This window comes from Eretmochelys imbricata, chromosome 9, assembly GCF_965152235.1.
Source record: "Eretmochelys imbricata isolate rEreImb1 chromosome 9, rEreImb1.hap1, whole genome shotgun sequence".
Taxonomy (NCBI): Eukaryota; Metazoa; Chordata; order Testudines; family Cheloniidae; genus Eretmochelys; species Eretmochelys imbricata.
Genome location: NC_135580.1, coordinates 31391449 through 31410132, shown reverse-complemented (window position 1 = coordinate 31410132; position 18684 = coordinate 31391449). Strand labels below are relative to the sequence as shown.

General features: G+C 42.0%; 1 protein-coding gene across 1 annotated transcript in view; it reads right to left on the bottom strand.

The window, feature by feature from the left end:
• The window catches only part of SLC9A9 (solute carrier family 9 member A9), a 320114-nt gene extending 310903 nt beyond the window's left edge, over positions 1-9211 (bottom strand). Inside the window, exon 1 of the mRNA XM_077826749.1 lies at positions 8867-9211. Within this exon, the coding sequence (XP_077682875.1) occupies positions 8867-9041 (175 nt within the window). The 5' untranslated portion in view covers positions 9042-9211. The remainder of the gene's footprint in view (positions 1-8866) is intronic.
• Between the last annotated feature and the right edge of the window lie 9473 nt (positions 9212-18684).

The window sequence follows — 18684 nt, the reverse complement described above, 5'->3', positions numbered from 1 at the left end:
CCCCTTCAGTCTTCTGCCATGACACATTCTCCCTTCCTTTCCACCCACCGAAGTCTACTTCTATGGTCCTCATTTCCTGTCCCCATAGTGGGCTTGCCTGCTCCCTCATCCTCCTCTCCTACCACTCTAAATTCTGCTGTCCTCTCATATTCACCTGCTCCCTCACTGTCCTTCAATATTAATTTATGCCATACAGTGTTCTTGCTTCGCTTCAAAATTCCCTTGCCCCCTTATTAACCCATACCCCACTGTCCTGCTCTGCTCCCCACCCTTCCATATGTAAACGTGGGAATAGTCCCGCTATTGTGGGGAACTTTCCTGGCTTCTGCACTACCCCGGTGAAGTGGGCTAGCAAAAGGATCTGAGTCCTCACTCCCACTTCCTTTACCCAGTGGCCTCCCTGCTCTTGAGGACTCCCCTTCCACTCTCCTGTCTGGCAGAGTCCTCGTAACCCCAACAAGGCTGGGCCCGGGATTCCTGGGAGGCTCAACCCCCAACCCTGCTGTGGTCACCTAGGACAGGGGCTAGGGTGTCCCCACTCCAGGGTACTCTCTCTGCCCTGGGCACTTCTCTGACCCACTGACCATTACATACAAGTTAAAGCAAACGCAAGTTATTTAATCAACAATTAATTTTAAAAAGAATAAGGAAAAATGGGAAAGGTTAAAGGGAACACATCAACCCGCTCTGTGGCAGGGAACATCACAAACAGTGTCTCTGGAATGTCAGGGCAGTTCACAGTCTGTTCCTTGTAAGTCCCAGGCCTTCTTCTCAGGCCCTGGCTGTGCTGCAGGGATGCTGTGGGTTGGACACTTGCTCTGGTGGTGGCCACACGCTCTCAGGCTCTAAGTGGTAGGACCCTTCTTCTCAGTGTTGCCCCCGCCCTGTCGGGGTTATGATCCAAGCCTGACCTGCAGAGCCTCTTGGCTGAGGCGTCTCCCCGTGCTGGGCCCGCTGCCCAGGGTCCCCTTCGGTCTCCCCAGCTGCTCACTGCACCCAGCTCCGGACTGCTCCAGCCCCAGCTCCACCACTCTATCTCAGCACTGCTGCTGCTGCTCTGCCTCCAGCTCCCTGGGCTGTTTCTTTGGCCCCTCTGCCTCTGGTTGCTACAGCTCTGCTCCCGGGACAGGTCTGCTCTGCAGGCTGCTTCTGTGACTCTGCTCCCAGCACTGACCTGCTTCCTGGGCTGCTTTTCTGGCCCCTCTGGCTCTGGTTGCTGCAGCTCTGCTCCCAGGGCAAGTCTGCTCTCTCTGGGATGTGCCTCTGGCTTTGGGGCTGCAGCTCTGCTCCCAGGACAGGGTCTGCTCTCTCTGGGCTGCTTTTCTGGTCCCTCTGGATCTGGCACAGCTCTGCTTCCCAGCTCAGCTCGGCACCTGCTTTCTCCTTAGCTCAGCCCCACTCTGACCCAGGCAATTCCAGCTCACACCGAGGATGGGACCTCCCTGGCCTCCTGACTCCCTGATTAGCCTGCTCGCCCTGTCGTTCAGGCTGACCTAGAGCATTGGCCTCTCCCCATTGTTCCTGGGGACTGTCAGTCTCAGGGTCCTGATTCACCATCGACCCTCCCCCCTTTTTAGTACTGGTACCTAGCAACTAAAACACCCCCACTGAATGTTAGTAAGGGGGCAACAGTCCCCTTACACGTATCTGCCCAGTCTCCCCACACTATTTTTCCCTGCTTTCTGACAGCATGTAGGGCAGCCATCTTCCTTGAGTCAACCAGGACTCTCTCCTACTGAAACAATGAGAGACGGTGACCATCTTTACTAGGAGCTCTCTCACCATCACCTGCAAAGGTAGTGGGGAAATGACAGCCATTTTAATTGAGAGGATCGGCCTGTGGCTCTCAGATGGCCGTCATGTTTTGCCTACATAGCCTCTGTGCTACCATTGAATAGATCCCTGTTTCATAAAACACTTTGAGAAACCTAGTATATGCTCTTTACATAAAACCAAGTTCTGGTTACTGTTTTAAATATATGGGGACTGTCAGGGAAGTCCGGGATTAGACTACCTGCAACAGGCACCTGTAAGGGAGAATGAGCCAACTCAGGTCCACCTAGAAGTAATTGAATCCCTAGTCAGTTAGTTAGTTGTGTTACTAGGCCTTAAATGGGGGGGATCCTAGAGACAGGAAGCTCCTGAGGAGAGGAGCTCCCAGGACAGCTCACCAGAAGAAGGAGCCTGGGAAGTGTGCTCCTAAGGACAGGGAACTCCCGAACAGTGGCAGGAAGCCCAGCCTCTCAGGAACTACAGGCTGTCACAGAGAAGAGCTGCTGTTGGCAGATCTCTGCAGGCCCTGGCTTCAGGGAAGCCTCCTGCTCATGCAGTGGGAAGAGACCTGACTTTCCAAGGAAGGGACCAGAGCCAAGAGAACCCTGCTGGAGGGTAGGAGACCGGGGAGAACACATAAACTGAGACTGACTGTCTCCAGCCAAGATGTTGTGGTGAAGGTTTGCTTGTATTTTCATTGGACCTTTGATTAAAAAACTAGACCACTCAGAAGGGTCATTGTTCCCTACATAAAGCCACATTTAACTTATTAAACGGCACATTTGGGGAAACAGACATGGTCAAATTGTGTTCTCAGTTATACTAGTGAAAGTTCATTAATTTGGCTTCTGGGTTATATTATTTCAAACAGAAGTGGTAAGTTTAAGATGGGAAGCTACAAGGGCAACTGTGTCCTGGCAAGATATGATATCTTCAACAGTAGTCACAAACAGCCTTCTGTGAGTTTTCTCTGGTGGGGCAGATAATATTCAGAAATGGCTAGTCTGGCATTTCACTGCACTTTTCCAAAGAAGTCACACAGAACTATGGTATGTTCCAGTCCTGCAAACACTTAGGTACCTGAATATATTCATATATGTAAAGCTAAACAATGTGTGTTTGCAGGAATGGTGCTTTTTAAGGTCTTAAAATTATCATCAAGATTGCTGTAAGGAAATAAAAATCAACATTTGACAAAGACAACTGGCTCGTGTTGCTTCTTTCCCCTAGTTTGGAGCCTATCATCAGATGCAATATGGGTCAGGGTAGCATACTGAACTGCCCAGATGCTTAAAGGTATCGTCAGTGGTTTTAGAGTACAAATAAAATTCACAATTTTGTTAGTATCAATAGACATACAGGGATGGCTAGCATTAAGTACAGCAGATGTTGACAATCAATATTCTGAGAGCATTAATGGAGCTTTTGAGTCTCTTGAGTTCTCAGAGGAACATTATGATGTTTTAAATTTGAAGTACAGATGGATTCAAATCCCTAGATTCAGAAAATTAATGAAAGCTCCATAGAAGGATCTATAAGAGACAATTGCTGTATCACTTCAGTATGTTTCTGGAGACCACTTAGGTATTGCAGTCATATTATTCCTTAAGAAATAAAGCATTTACCATAGGTCTGATTTACCAATACACTGAATATAAAACCTCAGGAAAAATAAATATTTTAAAGTTTATGCATTATCATCAACTCACATAAATTTCTGCTTTGTATAAAATATTTATTATCTCTAGTAGAGCTTTACTCAGAGGCCCTAGTCCAGATTCCAATTAAAATCACCCCCTTTTTTAAGCATAGGCTAAAGATGTACAGCATATGCCTTCCTTTCTACGGCCTCTACCTTCCTGTGTTCTCACCAGCTCCAAAAAAATTATTTACAATAGGTTCTAAAGAAGCATTCAGAACACATATAATAAAAGCAAAACTAATATTTTCAATATCCCTTGCAATCACTGTTCCCCAACACTGCAACTAAATATGGAAATACTTTCAAACAGCTCTCTGTGTTTAATATATGGGGCATCCTATGCAAAACACACCTTTAATACCAGATACATGTGGCAGCCCCTTATATGTTCCATTCATTTCAATAGAATGGGAACCAAATGCACAAACCCAGATTTTAGAATGGAAGGCCAGCAGTGACACTGTTAAAAATAACAAATTGCATGAGAACAAATCAGGAAAGGATTAATTCACATAATAAGAAAACAGGTAGCCATATTACAGGTTGCTATGCTGTGAGCAGAGGTAAGACAGCTTCAGCTATGATAACATCAGTTGAACATGGAGTTTAGTCATTAATACAGGGTCTCATCATGCAAGGTGAGAGCATGCCACACTGAATAGGAATCAATCCCTAACACAATAGAAGTCAGAATTCAATTAGAACATCTCTTCCCCTCCCAGGTTCCCTTTACCGGAGACGTTTCCCTTCAGTGACTAGTACTGATGTTCAGATAATTCCTTTTTAAAAGTGACTTCTGATGCTGGATTGAATCAGAAAAAAGACACTTTAAAGTGACAGTTTTTTTTTTTTTTTAAATCGCATTACCATTTGTTACTCTTCTCCCAGAAGCACCCCAACTAGAGCCCAACCCTGATTTCATTGAACTCAATAGGAATTTTGCCAATGACTTCAGTGGAAGCAGGATCAAACCCTTAATCATAGATAATAGTGTTGGAAAAGACCTTTGAGGTCATCAAGGCCACACTCTTGTATCAAAAAGGATATTCCTCCCTCTAGGATTTTATCTAGCTATTTCTGAACACCTCTAAATGAAGGTGACTCAGAAACTAAGCAGTTCAGTCCATTGCTTAATTCTCCTGACTATTCAAGAATTATTTTAGAGCAGACCTGAATTCCTTCACATTTGATTTAAAAACATTATGTCTCTTTTATATTCCAACTACAAAATCCATTCTGGCTATGGATGTTTCTCAAACACTTGTACTATATTATTGCAACCTGCCTTGATCACGCCTTTTTCCAGGCTCTAAATTATATCTCGAAGATCTCTCTTCATTATTCATACATGAATTGAAAAAGGGAAAATTGTGATCTTTGTCATATTATCCCAAACTATGGATTCCCATTTCTAGTACCTAATCCTATTAGGTTCTGACCTCCCACAGTCCCTTTGAAGGAATTGGTCAGTACTCAGCACACATTCAGAACCTTGAAGGATCAAGCTCACATCACCATTTTTGTCCCAATTCCAGTAAATAGTTCCCTGAATAAAGCAGTTACAGTTTAGTGTCTTAGGACAGTGGCTGTAAGAGGTCTTCCGATCTGTATTCCTGGCTCTACTATTGACTTGCCATATGACACTAGGTAAGTCATTTAAGTTCTTTGCACTTGATTCTCTGCTGCATTATTCTAGTTTTACACCAATAAAACTCCGTTGATTACAACAGAGTTACACCAGCATAAATCTGGCAAAGGCCCTCTGTGCCTCAGTTTATTTGTAACTGGAGTTTGGTGTTGATTTTCAACAATAAAGTTCTAACGGCTTTGGGCCCTCCCTACCTGAGAGTATGTTTACACTGTGTGACTATACTGACATAGCTATGGTGTCACACCTATGCTTGCATACCCCTGTAGTATAGATACAAACCTACTGTCAAGGTCATCATTTTCAGAAGTGACCACTGATTTGGGTGCTCAGTACGAGTCTGATTTTCAAACCACTGATTTCAATTGGAGCTGTGGGTTCGCAGCACATCTAAAAGCCAGGCCCAAGGCATTTGCTGCTGGGCACTAAAAAGTACCTTTCAGATTCCTCCAAGGAAGGGCCATGTAATGTAAGTACTATTGTTAGAATAAAATGGTAAGAAGTGAAAAAGCCAATATTTCCTACTGTCCATGCTGACACTCAGCTGCTTCTTCACACCTCATTCAACTGCCTGCTTTGGCACTGGCCCACCCCAGAGCATTACCAAGAATGCTACTGTTGAACCTAGCTACAAGAATCAGAGACCCAAATTCAGTGGGAGATTGGAAGGCAAACCAATGAATCTGCATTCTTCTGCCCATGGGGTTTAGTGGCCTGAGTTGTGGGTGCTCATCTCCTCACAGGATCAGGCCCTAAATCTGTCACACCTTTCTACTAGTTTTCCTCATCTTTCTCTTTGACCATCTTCTGCAATGGCACACCCAGAAATAATGGTCATACACTGCATTGCCAACTGTTTCAGACCCAGACACCATTCCGTGCAACAGTCGGCAAACAGCTGGTCAAATACTACTCACTCATAAGTAAATAGGCCTGATTCTCCATAGCCTTGCAGATTGTGTATTCATGTAGATCCTGAAAATGGATCCAAACAGCAGACATCTGTGCCTCCATACAATGAACTCTGGAATTAAGGCATTACGCCTGTGCAAACTGGGTGTAAAATGCTACTGATCGGATTGTAAAATCTGGTATAAATGGCTACACAAGTTGCAAGGCAATGGAGAACCAGTTCTCATGGTGCTACTCAAGCTTGACTGCCGTGTAAGTGAGAACAGAATTTGGCCCAGTACAAGCACATGGTTCTATAGAGATTCCTACAGGTGATTTTCCTCTGAAGTTGCTGGTATTGATCTGTTGCAATTGTTTACAACTGAATTTTGCCAGTTTCCTTTAACCACTCCTGTTTCACACTGCTAAGAATACCTAAAGCCACACCCAATATTGCTAGGTACAGGAAGGACTACGGCTTAAGCTTGTAATGCACATGAATGGGTATTTCTCTTTGTCTGACGTCTGTCATAAATAATAGAAGACTAAATGGACTCAGTATCCTTTGTTCAGGAATTTCTTAATGCAGAGCTTCACTCAGGCCTCAGCACAGATCTCAACTGGCAAGTGAATTTAATGAACTCTAAAAGGGATACTCTGCTTAACGGTATTCATGGCTCCACAAGGTGCAAGGCAATGACAAATATTCCACATTGTAGGAGTTGAAAATGTTATTGAAATTAAATGTTAGAAACAACAGTGATGGGCAGCAGTATAAAACCCTAAAATAGGGAACTGACTTTTTTTTTTTGAAGTTGAATTGCATTCCCCACCCTCTTTTTGCTTTTATATCAGTTTTGATAAGGTACATTCAAAATGAACCAGAGATGGAGAACCCAAGCCACTAAGAACAGATCCAGGCCAAAACCTAGGCAAAGGTATGGGGTGTCTGAATCTGCGGTTTTGGTTTGCGTCTAACACTGCATGTAACATGATCAGTTGTACACAGGACATCACACAGAAGAAGCAAGGGATTCTAAGAGGAAGGGTCTTGTGTGTAAATCCTAGAAAAATGTTATATTTTACAGGTTGTCCATAGTGAAAATATTGCATAGTATTTCACTGATTTCTCCACATGCAGAGATTAATAGCAAAAAATAACAGGCAAATGTATATAATCATCTGCAATTAGAGGTGGTTTGTAGAGTATAAAAACTATTTTAGTAGAACTATCTAAACTGTGCACATCAATGCCATTGTTAATTGTGGTGAACTGTAACCTTCTACCAAGTATTGTTTTTTAATCTCAATTGATTTACTAGCAGTATATTATGCACATGTGACATAAGACCTGAGAAGTTAGAGATAAAATAAAATCGGGTGGATTGTCATATAAGTTCTTTTTCCACCACTCTAGTTATTTGCCAGTAAGCCCTACAGAGTTACTATTATAGAACATAATCTTTCAAAACAGAGGCAGGGACAGGTATAAAGGAAAGGAACACTCACACTTCCCCACCACCTATTTAGAATAGCATGAATGCTTGATACAAGATTTTATTTGTTTTTTTACTTTCCTCTGAAGCATCAGGTCACTGCTAGAGGCAGAAAGTGACCTAACAGGTCAAGTATCTGGTACAGAAGGGTAAATCCTGTGTTCCTATGACTTTTCAGAGTTCTTTTGTGTAATTAAGAGTTTTAAAGGGACAATGTTAAGACTGATAGACTTCAGCTCTAACCCTCCGATAAACTCTAACCTTCTTCCTTTAAAAGATACCACTTAGGAGGAAACATCTACTGACTTTCAAATTAAAAGCTCCAATAGTCTTAAAATCATGGGCCTGATTATCCCAAGTTCCATGCATGCAATGTCAATTACTTCAATGGAAACACTGCATGCAGCTGACAGAAAAACAGGCTCAAGTACTTTTAGAATATGCAACCTTAGAGCATGTGAATTTCATAATGAATGGGGCAGCATCATGACATACATAGGAAAGTCAGAGTCACAGGTGGTTTGTGGCTAGGATGCACAATATATAAAGTGATAATTTGTATCCCTTTTTCCAGCCTTGACAGTGTCATCAGGGCACATTTTGTGGAAAGCGAAATGGAGATTACACAACTTTTCTGAAAGTGAAACAAGAGAGAAAGGAAGGACTGGGGAAATAGCCCCACCATTCCCTCCATATAATAATTAAACTGACAGAGACCTTCATCGCAGCAGGCTATGCAGAAGGTCCTATGCACAAGTTAAATAAAATATTGGAAAATTACATCAAGGAAGATTAGACCAAGAGAGGCAAACTGAAGTACAGATATAATGGAAACAGTCAGGGAGGATCAGAGAGTGACTTTTCAAAATCTGCTTTTCTACAACACAATGAAAAACAAAACAAAAATCTTCAGCTAGTTGAAATTGCATCAGACCACAGGGCTGAACCCATGAGATCCTAATAGATTCCTGCTGTGACTTAGTGTCACACCATCATGGGATATCACACACAAGTATGCATTATATTCATATGAAATAATCTCTTTCAACCTGGTATTTTATTCTTATGAAACAGGCCTCCTATATTCCCAAAGGGTTTTAGATTCAGATCAGCCCATGGAAGTACGTTATCTGTACAGTGCTACGATAACCTATTCATGACATTTACTCCATTGACAGGTCAACTTATGTCTGTTTTGTGAGAGTTGAAGTGTTAAATTTTTTACTGCACATTTCAATAGGCTAGTGGCATTTCATTCAGTACATTTTCTGTGCCTTGTCAGCACTTGAGCTCAAGTGTCTAATTATACACATGCAACAAGTTTAATACTAAACTGGCACTTGAATTTGTACTCACCATAAACCATGGCTCCTCCAGTTTCATGCAAAAAGCGGAATCGATGATTTTTAAATAACCAAATTGTTAATATTGTGAGGATGAGCAAAAAGTTAAAGACCAGCAACTCCACAGCTCCCTGATGATAAAACTGATCCTCATCTCTCGCTGACATATATTTCCTTAATTTTTCCATTTCATTCCCCTTATGTGAGTACTTAAAAAAAAAAAAAAGGATGAAGGGGAACAAAATGCAAAATAAAGAAAACACCACAGGTTAAATGCTATATCATCAACTTTGGTAAAGGAAAGTCTAGACACTACTGAAATTCACAACACATCTGCTTTATTTGCAGCCTCACGGCAAACTCCCCCAGCTCAGAATTCAGCTGGATTCTAGTTACAACTTCCTGTTTCTCTCTTAAAGCTGTCCTGTCTCATTTGTAATGTTATGATTGCATCACTACATTGTTCTTGTTTTAAATGTAGATCGATAAGGTTTGTGCAATTTGAGGCTCTGTGAACCTATCAAACCTCTGTGATCCTACCAAAAACTATTTTTTGTTTGTTTGCAAAAATTAGTTTATGTCCACAACACTTTGTTCCTATAATTTTTTTAAAAAATCTTTCATAAAATCATATTAGAACCTTGAACATCTCACATAGGCAAACCCTAACTAATGTTGAACAAGTGGCATAAATGACAAGTTGGTTATATTTTTACAATTAAAAAAAACTTTCCATTTTACCACTCTACAGTGCTAGTCTTAGGCAAGGAAGCTTAGGGTTTACTACAATAAGAGTTTGTCTGCATAAAGACCAAATAAAAAATGAAGATTCAGGCCCTAATTCTGCAATGAGCTCTGGATGGACAGACTGCTCGGGCACAGAATGAAAGCCGCGGGGGGCTGCCAACGTGAAGCTCATAGCACCTTAGTTAGAAAAACACAATACAAATTAAAATGTAATTTTTTTCATCATTTATGCTGCTGACCCATTTCCATTCACCATAGGCAATAAAACTGGCTACTTTTATAGCCATTTCTAGCAGTGATGAGCTGCCACAAGCTGAAGAACCGGTTCCTTCAGTCGCTCCAGGTCTTTGGCAGCACGTCCTTCAGTCGCTCCAGGTCTTTGGCGGCACTGAAGGACCCGCCGCCGAAGGCCCGGAGCGAGTGAAGGACCCGCCGCTGAAGTGCCACCGAAGGCCCAGAGTGCCGCTGGGGGAATAAAAATTCTCAGGGGAGCTTCCCCAGCTGAGAGCTCAGGCGGGATGGAAAGGACGGTCCTGTGGGCCGCATGTGGCCCACGGGCCACAGTTTGCCCACCCCTTTAACAACTGGTTCTAAACCAGCTTCAAAATTTAACAACCGGTTCGCGTGAACCGGCTCCAGCTCACCACTGATTTCTAGTCAATTTCACTTTCAGGTTGTCATGTCCTAGCTCAATGCTGCAATATTTGGGCTGCAGACACTGGAGGGGAATATTCATGTGTTTAAAAACCACCTCCAGCCACTGGAGTATTATAAAAGAGAAGAGCAAAGCATTTCTCTTTGTCTCAGATTCCATACAAGTTTGTTTACAGAAAGCCTACATTTGCAGCCAGATTTGAACTGACGGTTCAAACGTCAGAGATGAGTCAATTCAAAATGAATACATAGGCAGCAATGCTGTCAGCTGGGTTTGGTGGCCCCAGCTCTGCAGAAAGTGTCCACAGCTCCAAGCAGACCTTTCTTCCCACACAAGACTATGGCTTCCTTGTCCGTTCTGCAACCCCTCAAACCATTTTTATATTAAGGGGCAATGGCCTGGTCACTATGTATAGCCAGTTTCATGGCGTTTCCTAACTCCTCTTCCCGGGGAGTTTCTCTGAAGGGGATGATATAGCTCCATACAGTTATTTTTTAATTCACATCTCTCGTCTTTTCTACTCCTTTTTTCATAGTCACCCTGTATTTGTGTTTTTGCTCTGCTCTCCCCTTCTGCCCCCCGCTGCACCTCATTTTCTCCTTTGGATTTCTCTCTTCCCCTCTGCTCTGTTCCTCTCATCACTCACAGCCAGGGTGTAAACTCAGAAAAGGACATTTTAATTCAAGTCCATCCGCTGAACCCATGAAGTCTGTGTGAATTAAAAAATAGGTAAAGCCAGTTCACACGTCCCTCATTAACCATGCAATACAGGAAAAAATGAAAAAAAAAAGACAAAACTTAGATTTTGAGTTAGATAATTGAATATTTATTATCCATTATATTGGAAACAGCAAAATAATACATGAGGATTAGGTGGAGGGATTCTGATTACACTACTGAAACAAAACTCTTCCCCGAACATAAGAGCCAGATGGGCAGAATGAGATCAGTGTAAGGGAGGGAGAGGGACAGGGCATTTGATCTGCACATTTTCTCAGTTCAGAAATGAAAGTGTTCGTAGTACTATGACTACAAAGTGGTATAATGTATTAGAAGAAACAACAGCACTCTCCTAATTTGCATGTGGCAAGTTGCAGGAAGTTCTCATGAGCTGTTCTTCCTCCTTTTTAAAAAATTAGCTTAAGAGTAGCTGTGCATGACTGATACTGCAGCTTTTCACCAAGACAGCCAAAACATGTTACAGGTGGCAGGAACTTTTTGCAAATCAGTGGGACTATGGAATCTGGACCGTTGATTGTATCTCAATCACTAATGTTCTGACTGTCAAAAAACCAAACAGAGCAAACAATAAGACAATTCTGCGTTCGATGGTTATGCCTTTATATCGAACCCAAGAAGCAATAAATCAGGAGTCCTTGGGGGAAAACGGAAGCACTTAAAGTGTTAGTGTCTTTAATATTTGAAGAACAAGACTCTTGCCCACATAAACAGGGCCTGTTGAAGTATGAGGCAAGAATTCTGGTGTCTAACCTCCCTTTCCTGTGATAGCACAATGATGCTTTTTGGTTCCCCATATACAAATAACTTCTCTGACATGAAAGGAATCTGACAATAACCACAATGATTCTGTCTTGAAAAACAGTCATTCTTTCTTACTATACACTGATTCTTTTTGAACCATGGTTCCAAATGCTATTGTGTGGAATGATTTTAACAATGTATAAATGTGCATTTTTAAAGGAAATGTTTCCTGTTTGCTAACAATTATGTAATAGAGATGTTTTTGCTCACAACTTTTTTTAATTAAAAAAACCTTACAAGCATTGGTCAAATTCTTTGCTGGTGTAAATTGGAGCCAATGGACCTGTGCCAATTTATACTAGCAGAGAATTTGGCCAGCATATACCATACCCAACACTCCACCCCACCAAACAACAAAACCTACATTAAAAGAACACTTTATAAGGTTGAATAGTCAAGCACTGAAAAGTTAGAAAACGAAAGAATTGAAATTGTTTATGCAATGTTAATTCTACACCCTGGTGCCTATGCATAATTACATCATCAGATATTTTTCCATAAGACTGCTGCCACATTCAGCCCACAGGTTGATGGGTCACAGTGAATAAGGCAGATGTTCAGTATTTCTTATTTCCATATCATCCAGTGTATGGCCCCATACCTGACATGCTGTTCAACACCAAATACTGCACTGAATATGGAATTATTTCCTCCTGAGCTTTGTTATGATGCTCATTGCTGGAGTATCTGACTGCCTCGCAAACATTAAACGATTTATCTTCACAATTTCCCCTGTGAGACCGCAAAGCATTTTACAGTTGGAGAATTGAGGCACTGAGAGATTAAGATTTGCAGCAGTGTTCACTAATTTTGGTTGACTCAGTTATTGGGGATCCCAGCTTGACACGTAAGGCCTAATTTTACAAAAATGTTGAATACCTGCAGTTCCAATGGTCTTGCTTTGGAGCTGTCAATTCAGCACTTCTCAAAAGCAGACCCTGGTATCCAGAAAATGAGGAACATACAATTAGTGGCCAGTTCCAAAAATTTTGATCCAAGGTCCACCTTCAGTAAACACTGAAACGTGCTTAGCTCTATGGATGTGAGTAGTCCTACTGCGGACAATGGTTCAGGCCTAAGGCACTTGCCCACTGAAGTGAAAAATCTGGGCCACAGGCTTGTCTATACAGAATTTTTTTGTTTACAGCTTTAACTATACTGATATAGTTAAAGTGGCACAGCTCCCCTGTGTGAACACAGTTATGCCAATATAAAGGTGTGTATAGCTTAGTGCTGTAAGGGAAGAGAAATACTGCTAAGGGACCTCTCTGCTGGTATAACTGCATCCACACTAAGGGTTGTGCATAGTTAAATATTTTGGAACAAAAACCACATCCCTAAAACAAAATTGTTAAATCAATACAAAAACTGTGCCTAGAACAGGCCTAAGTACTGCTCAACATGTAGCAGTGCCAGGGATAGAATAGAGTTCTTGTGGGCCCCCATCTAGTGCTTTATCCACAAGACCACTCTTCCTATTTCTGCAGTTCTCTGCCTCACTCTCCTTTCAGTGTTTATAGCAAATCTTGTGTGGGTTTCAGGGTATGTCTACACAGCAACTAGACACCCACGGCTGGCCCGTGCCAGCTGACTCAGGCTCACGGGATTCAGGCTGCAGGGCTGTTCCTTTGCTGTGTAGACTTCTGAGCTTGGGCTACAGCCCAAGTTCTAGGACCCTGCAGGGTGGAAGGGTCCCATAACTCAGGCTCCAGCCCAAGCCTGGAAGTCTACACAGCAATGGAACAGCTGCGCAGCCAGAGCCCTGTGAGCCTGAGTTGGCTGGCATGGGCCAGCTGCGAGTGTCTAGTTGCTGTGTAGACATGCCCTTACAGACCACAGCCTCATTCACTGACCCAATCTGGCATGACTTTCAGTCACAGTCACTGGAGTACTTTATTAGAATAGATCATATTTCTTTCTTATTTGTGACATTTAAGTCCAATTTCAAAATTGGGGCATTCCCTCAGGCCAGACCAAACTCCTTTAGTGAATTACTCATCACTCTCTCTCTCTCAGCAACTCCACAAAGGGCTGTTAGACTGAAGTACACCTATCAAAGCATATCTGGGCTTTTGCAAAAACCACATCGAAGTGGGAGCTGTCAGGCCCAAGACAGAAATACTGGATATTCATTCAGGACTCAGGATCAGGGAGGACGATAAGTAACTCTCAAAATAATATTCAGCACATTGCAAGATTGGGCCCCCAAAGGTTATAGCCTTTCAGAAATGGAAGATGTAATTATAAATCAGCTGTCCAGACACAGCCATCTGTCACAGTTGCTCTTCATGAGAAATCCAGATGTGCAGTCCAAAAGTGCTGTGTTTTGTTTCTTTGCATTCTACATTTTATTAATAATTTCTTCCTGAAGCAATGTATATGTTTTTATCCTTGACCTCAACTGACATTTTAGAAGTTCAGTTAGCATACCGCCAATTTTTAGCAGGCACGTCCATGATGCCTAATAAACTAACATTTTTTCAAATGTTTTCATAGTTTTCATGTTGATCACCTGAATCACAGCATTTTTCAGCCAGCAAAAGGATACAGTCTAGTATTTTGTGCTAAGCTCTTCTCTCTTTTTTTTTCCCCCATGAGTTTTCTCTGCCTCCTCTCCATTCCTTATTTATTCAAGAAATTTTTTTGGTCAATATCTGTCTCTGTCCACATGCTGTCTCAGACTGGCCTGCTGCATAAAGCATTCTCTGTGAATTCTCCTTGACTCGTAAGTTTTCAGATTTTTGGGTTCAGGCAATTCACGTGCTATTTAAAATGTTCTGTTTTAAATGAGGAAGTCAGAATTAATTTTTTTAAAAGTTCTGATTCGTACTGGGACCCCCTCTGTCCCGACTCAAAGGCTGACCCTAGACACACATGGACTTGGTGTTTTGCTCACAGGTGATCCATGCTCCATTCTGATGATACAGTTTATCGGGATATTAAAACTCAATCTAGATTTGGAGTGCTATTGGACCACTGCCTTCAGAAAGCTTGTGTTCCAAGTTTACATAATTCTGGTCAATTTTTCACTGCAGTATTTTAAAACCAACAAACAAATGAGTTAGTCACAGGGTATGCTGGGAAGGAGACAAACCGCAGGGTGCTGTGTAGTGTTAATGCTACTTTTAGATTCCATAGACTTTCTGAAGTATGAAGGCTTCTTAACGTGAAATGGCCAGATTGTAGGACTTTTAAAGTCCTTCAAACGAGCTTTGAAACAAGCTTTGGTGCAGTAATAGCAAGCAGGTAGCCCAGATGTGCTAATTAAGACAGATAATATTTGACAGAATTGCTAGTTTATAGATTCAGTGAAGTATAAAAAGCTGACCTCTCACGTGGACTTTGTGGGACGTTCTGCATCTTGGTGGATTCAGTCTGCCTGTTCAGCCGCCCCCCCACAAAGGCAGACAACGTAGTGAGAGAGCAGTAGATAACCCCACCAAACACCCTATGCTAAAGTGTAGGGGAACGTGAATTCAAATCTCACCTCTACTGACTGCTGTTTATATTTCCAGGCACTTTGTAGCCTTTATTAGCGACTAAGACCAAACCTTAGAAGGCAGTGAACTGGCACCTTCCATTTCACAAATAAGTTAACACTGAAGTTGCAGCAGGTCACTTCAGGCAGAGTAGAAATAGAATCCAGAGGTGAAATACTGGCCCCCTTGAAGTCAATGGCAAAATTCTTATGCATTTCAGTGGGGCCAGAGTTCCAACCACATGTCTAATATGGCAAAGTCAAGATTATCCACTGAGCCACATGGCCTTTCAGACTGAATGTACCCAATGTGTGTTGGTTAGCCTCTCTCTCTAACCAGTAGGCATCACTTCCCTTCTAGAGCCAGAGATCAACTCAGAAGTCTTAATCTCCAATATTCTCTTGCTGTCTAGCAAAAAATTGTGTAATCCACTGGCAAAGCATGTCACGTCTTCCTCTAGTCACTGGGTCATATAGACTAAAAATAGCAATTACTCCTGTAGTTCAAATGGTAGAGGCCTACGCTGTGGATCTGGGATCCAGTGGTTAAACACTGCTGAAGATGCATTCACAGTGGGATCTACATGGGTTGCACATAATAGATTTTTTCCCATTTTTCTTTTTAAAATAGTTGATTCAGTTCACACAGTGAAAAAAATCCTTTAAAATAGATTATAGTTAATTTTTTTCTAGCAATTATGCCGCAAAACCCAGGTGTTCCAGAGTCTGGTCATTTGTCACATATTTCAACTGTTGGCATGACACTTTGGCTGCTTTGAAGACTGATAGGTAGGATAAACAGATCCCCATTGCAGGGGCACAAATATTTTCCATTGCTATCAACCCACCCAAAAAGACTGGAGTAAAAGCTGGAAATACAGTACACGGCTAGAATTTGAGGGAGAAAACCTTGAGAATGTTGAAATTTTGCAAAAAACAAACCAGCAAGCCAGGAAATTTGAAGATAATGTAAAAACTTCACAAAATAATTAGTTTTGAATACTTTCATAAAACCTAACTCTGTCCTCCTGCTACCCACACCTCCCTGGCCACAAAATCCTCTTTCTGATTCAGCCGTAGCATTAATACACTATGAAGAAGTGATTTAAAAAAAAATTTTTAAATGGCAACGTGCTTGCTTCTCGAAAACACAGGATACTGTTTGGTGACCTCTTACAACTAGCTGCCACAATGTACCTCTATCTGTGGAAAACAACCAACCCAGCCAGCTTGAGTCTACGTCTGCAGACATTTTAAACCCTGTCCCAGTATATAGGGCTGGCTCACATTTAAGATTGTGAAAAGCAAGATACGAGAATTAATGGTTAAAAAGGGCTTTGCGATCCTTGGATGAAAGGTGCTATTTAAAAACAAGGAAATAACTATAATGATATCCAAGACTGACATCAATTTAATTATCTTATGCCAGTTTTACAGACAGGAGCTGATGCACATTTTCAGTTATTTCTGTGTAATTCAACATAAATCAATAAAATAATTTGACTTCTGTGGACACAGGGAAAAGTTAGTTTTAAATTAGTTAAAAGTCACTACTAGCATGGACAATTTTTTTAAATGAGCCAGATCCTCATCTGGTGTAAATTGGCATAGGTATGATCCCATATATATATATTTTTAACTCTACAGCTTCCAAAATCATGCACTGATGTGGAGCTACACTGATTTACATCAACTGAAAATCCACCGCAAAATGCTTGCTAAAGGTATCTTGTGTCCCCACTGGTAATCTGTGGCTATTGTATGTCTTCCAAATGCAGGCTGTTACCGAAACCTGTATTAGCGTGAACAAGCATCTAGCTTGACATGCTTAATATAACCCTGGAAAAAAAGCTGTTGGTAATAACTGGTATAGGGCATTATAGCAAGAGTCGTTTTGGTAATCTGGTGGAGATCTGGAACAGCTAGGCCACTCAAAAGGGGAGGTTCAAGCTTTCAGGGTCTAAGGCTGAGAGTATCTGGTATATAATACAGGGTTAAAGGCCTCTAGTCAAGTTGCAACAGAGTTAGGCTTGTGTTTTTATGGCAGTGGGCTGTGTAACTGCATGTTCCTATTCTCCTAATACCATACTATTGTAATTAGAAGTGTGAATACATAGTATTAGATTCCCCTTGAGTTAGGTTAAAAAGAGTCTCATCTCTAGGAACTCCTCAGTAGCATGTTGACAGTTGGTGCTTGTGACCCAGGTCACTCCTGAGCTCAGGACAAACCACTACTAAGACCTTGGTCAGGTTTAACAAAACAAAAAGGGTTTATTTGGTTGTTGCCCTGCTCAGGCACAGTACTACCAGCCCAGTCTCACCCAGTAACAACAAGTAAGGAATGAGTAACAATAGTCTCACATCTGACCTTCCTTCCCACAAAGAGGCTGAGGCAGGCAGCAGTCTCTCAAGAAGTTCCTGTTTCCAGGCCAGTGTCTCTCACGTACTGAGAACTACTCTTCTTCCCACTCAGCCCCCAGCTGAGCTGTGTTCCCCTCTATTAACCATTCCTCCCAAGACAGTGTATTGCAGTGGGGCTGATTAAGCCCACAGCATCTCATTAAAGCTCTCCTGATCAGTGTGGGGTTTGCATACCCCATTAAAGGGTTTAAAACATACTGTTTGATTTGGAAGACAATGCCAAAATTGCTCTAAGGTTTTTCTGAAGTACAATGTGAATGTGTCCATAAAACTGTCCTTCCCCTGTTTCCACACATTCACACAGGCATACAACAGGATCTGAGACAGCAATATGAATTACAAAATATGGACACTGTTACACCTGGAACAGTTGTATAAAATAGTTTCGTGTGAGTGAAAGCCTTGAGCCTCATGCCACAAAATCACAGCTGAGCAAAGCATTCCCACTGAAGCTCAAACCCATTCAAACATAGCCTGGATATGAGGTTTAAAATACTCTGTTCACACAGTTCATGAGCTCCTCAGTCTTCTCCCCTGTTCACAGAAAGGAGGAATGGCTGGTGGGCTGCACCTGGAACACTGTTAAGTTAAATAAGGCATTTTCCAAGGCTTGAGATTGTTAACCATACCAGACTGGCACAACTCTACCCAAATTGCACGAGTGGTGGTGTTATCAAAGAAATCATACATGTTGCCCTGTACTAGTGCTTTAGTATTAATAGAGCTAGTATAGTCCTTTGCACTTTCATAATAATACTCTGCATTTTATGTAGTGATTCAGTCATAGAACTCTCAGGATAGCTCTACACTGCAGCTGGGGATGAGCCTCCCAGCCTGGATAGACAGATTTGCACTAGCAAGGCCTGAGCTAGTGTGCTAAAAATAACAGTGTGGACATTGCAGTTCAGGCTCTTAACTCCACCTGACCCCCTAGGCTTAAGAGCCTGCGCTACAGCCTGAGCTACAACATCCACTGCTATTTTTAGCA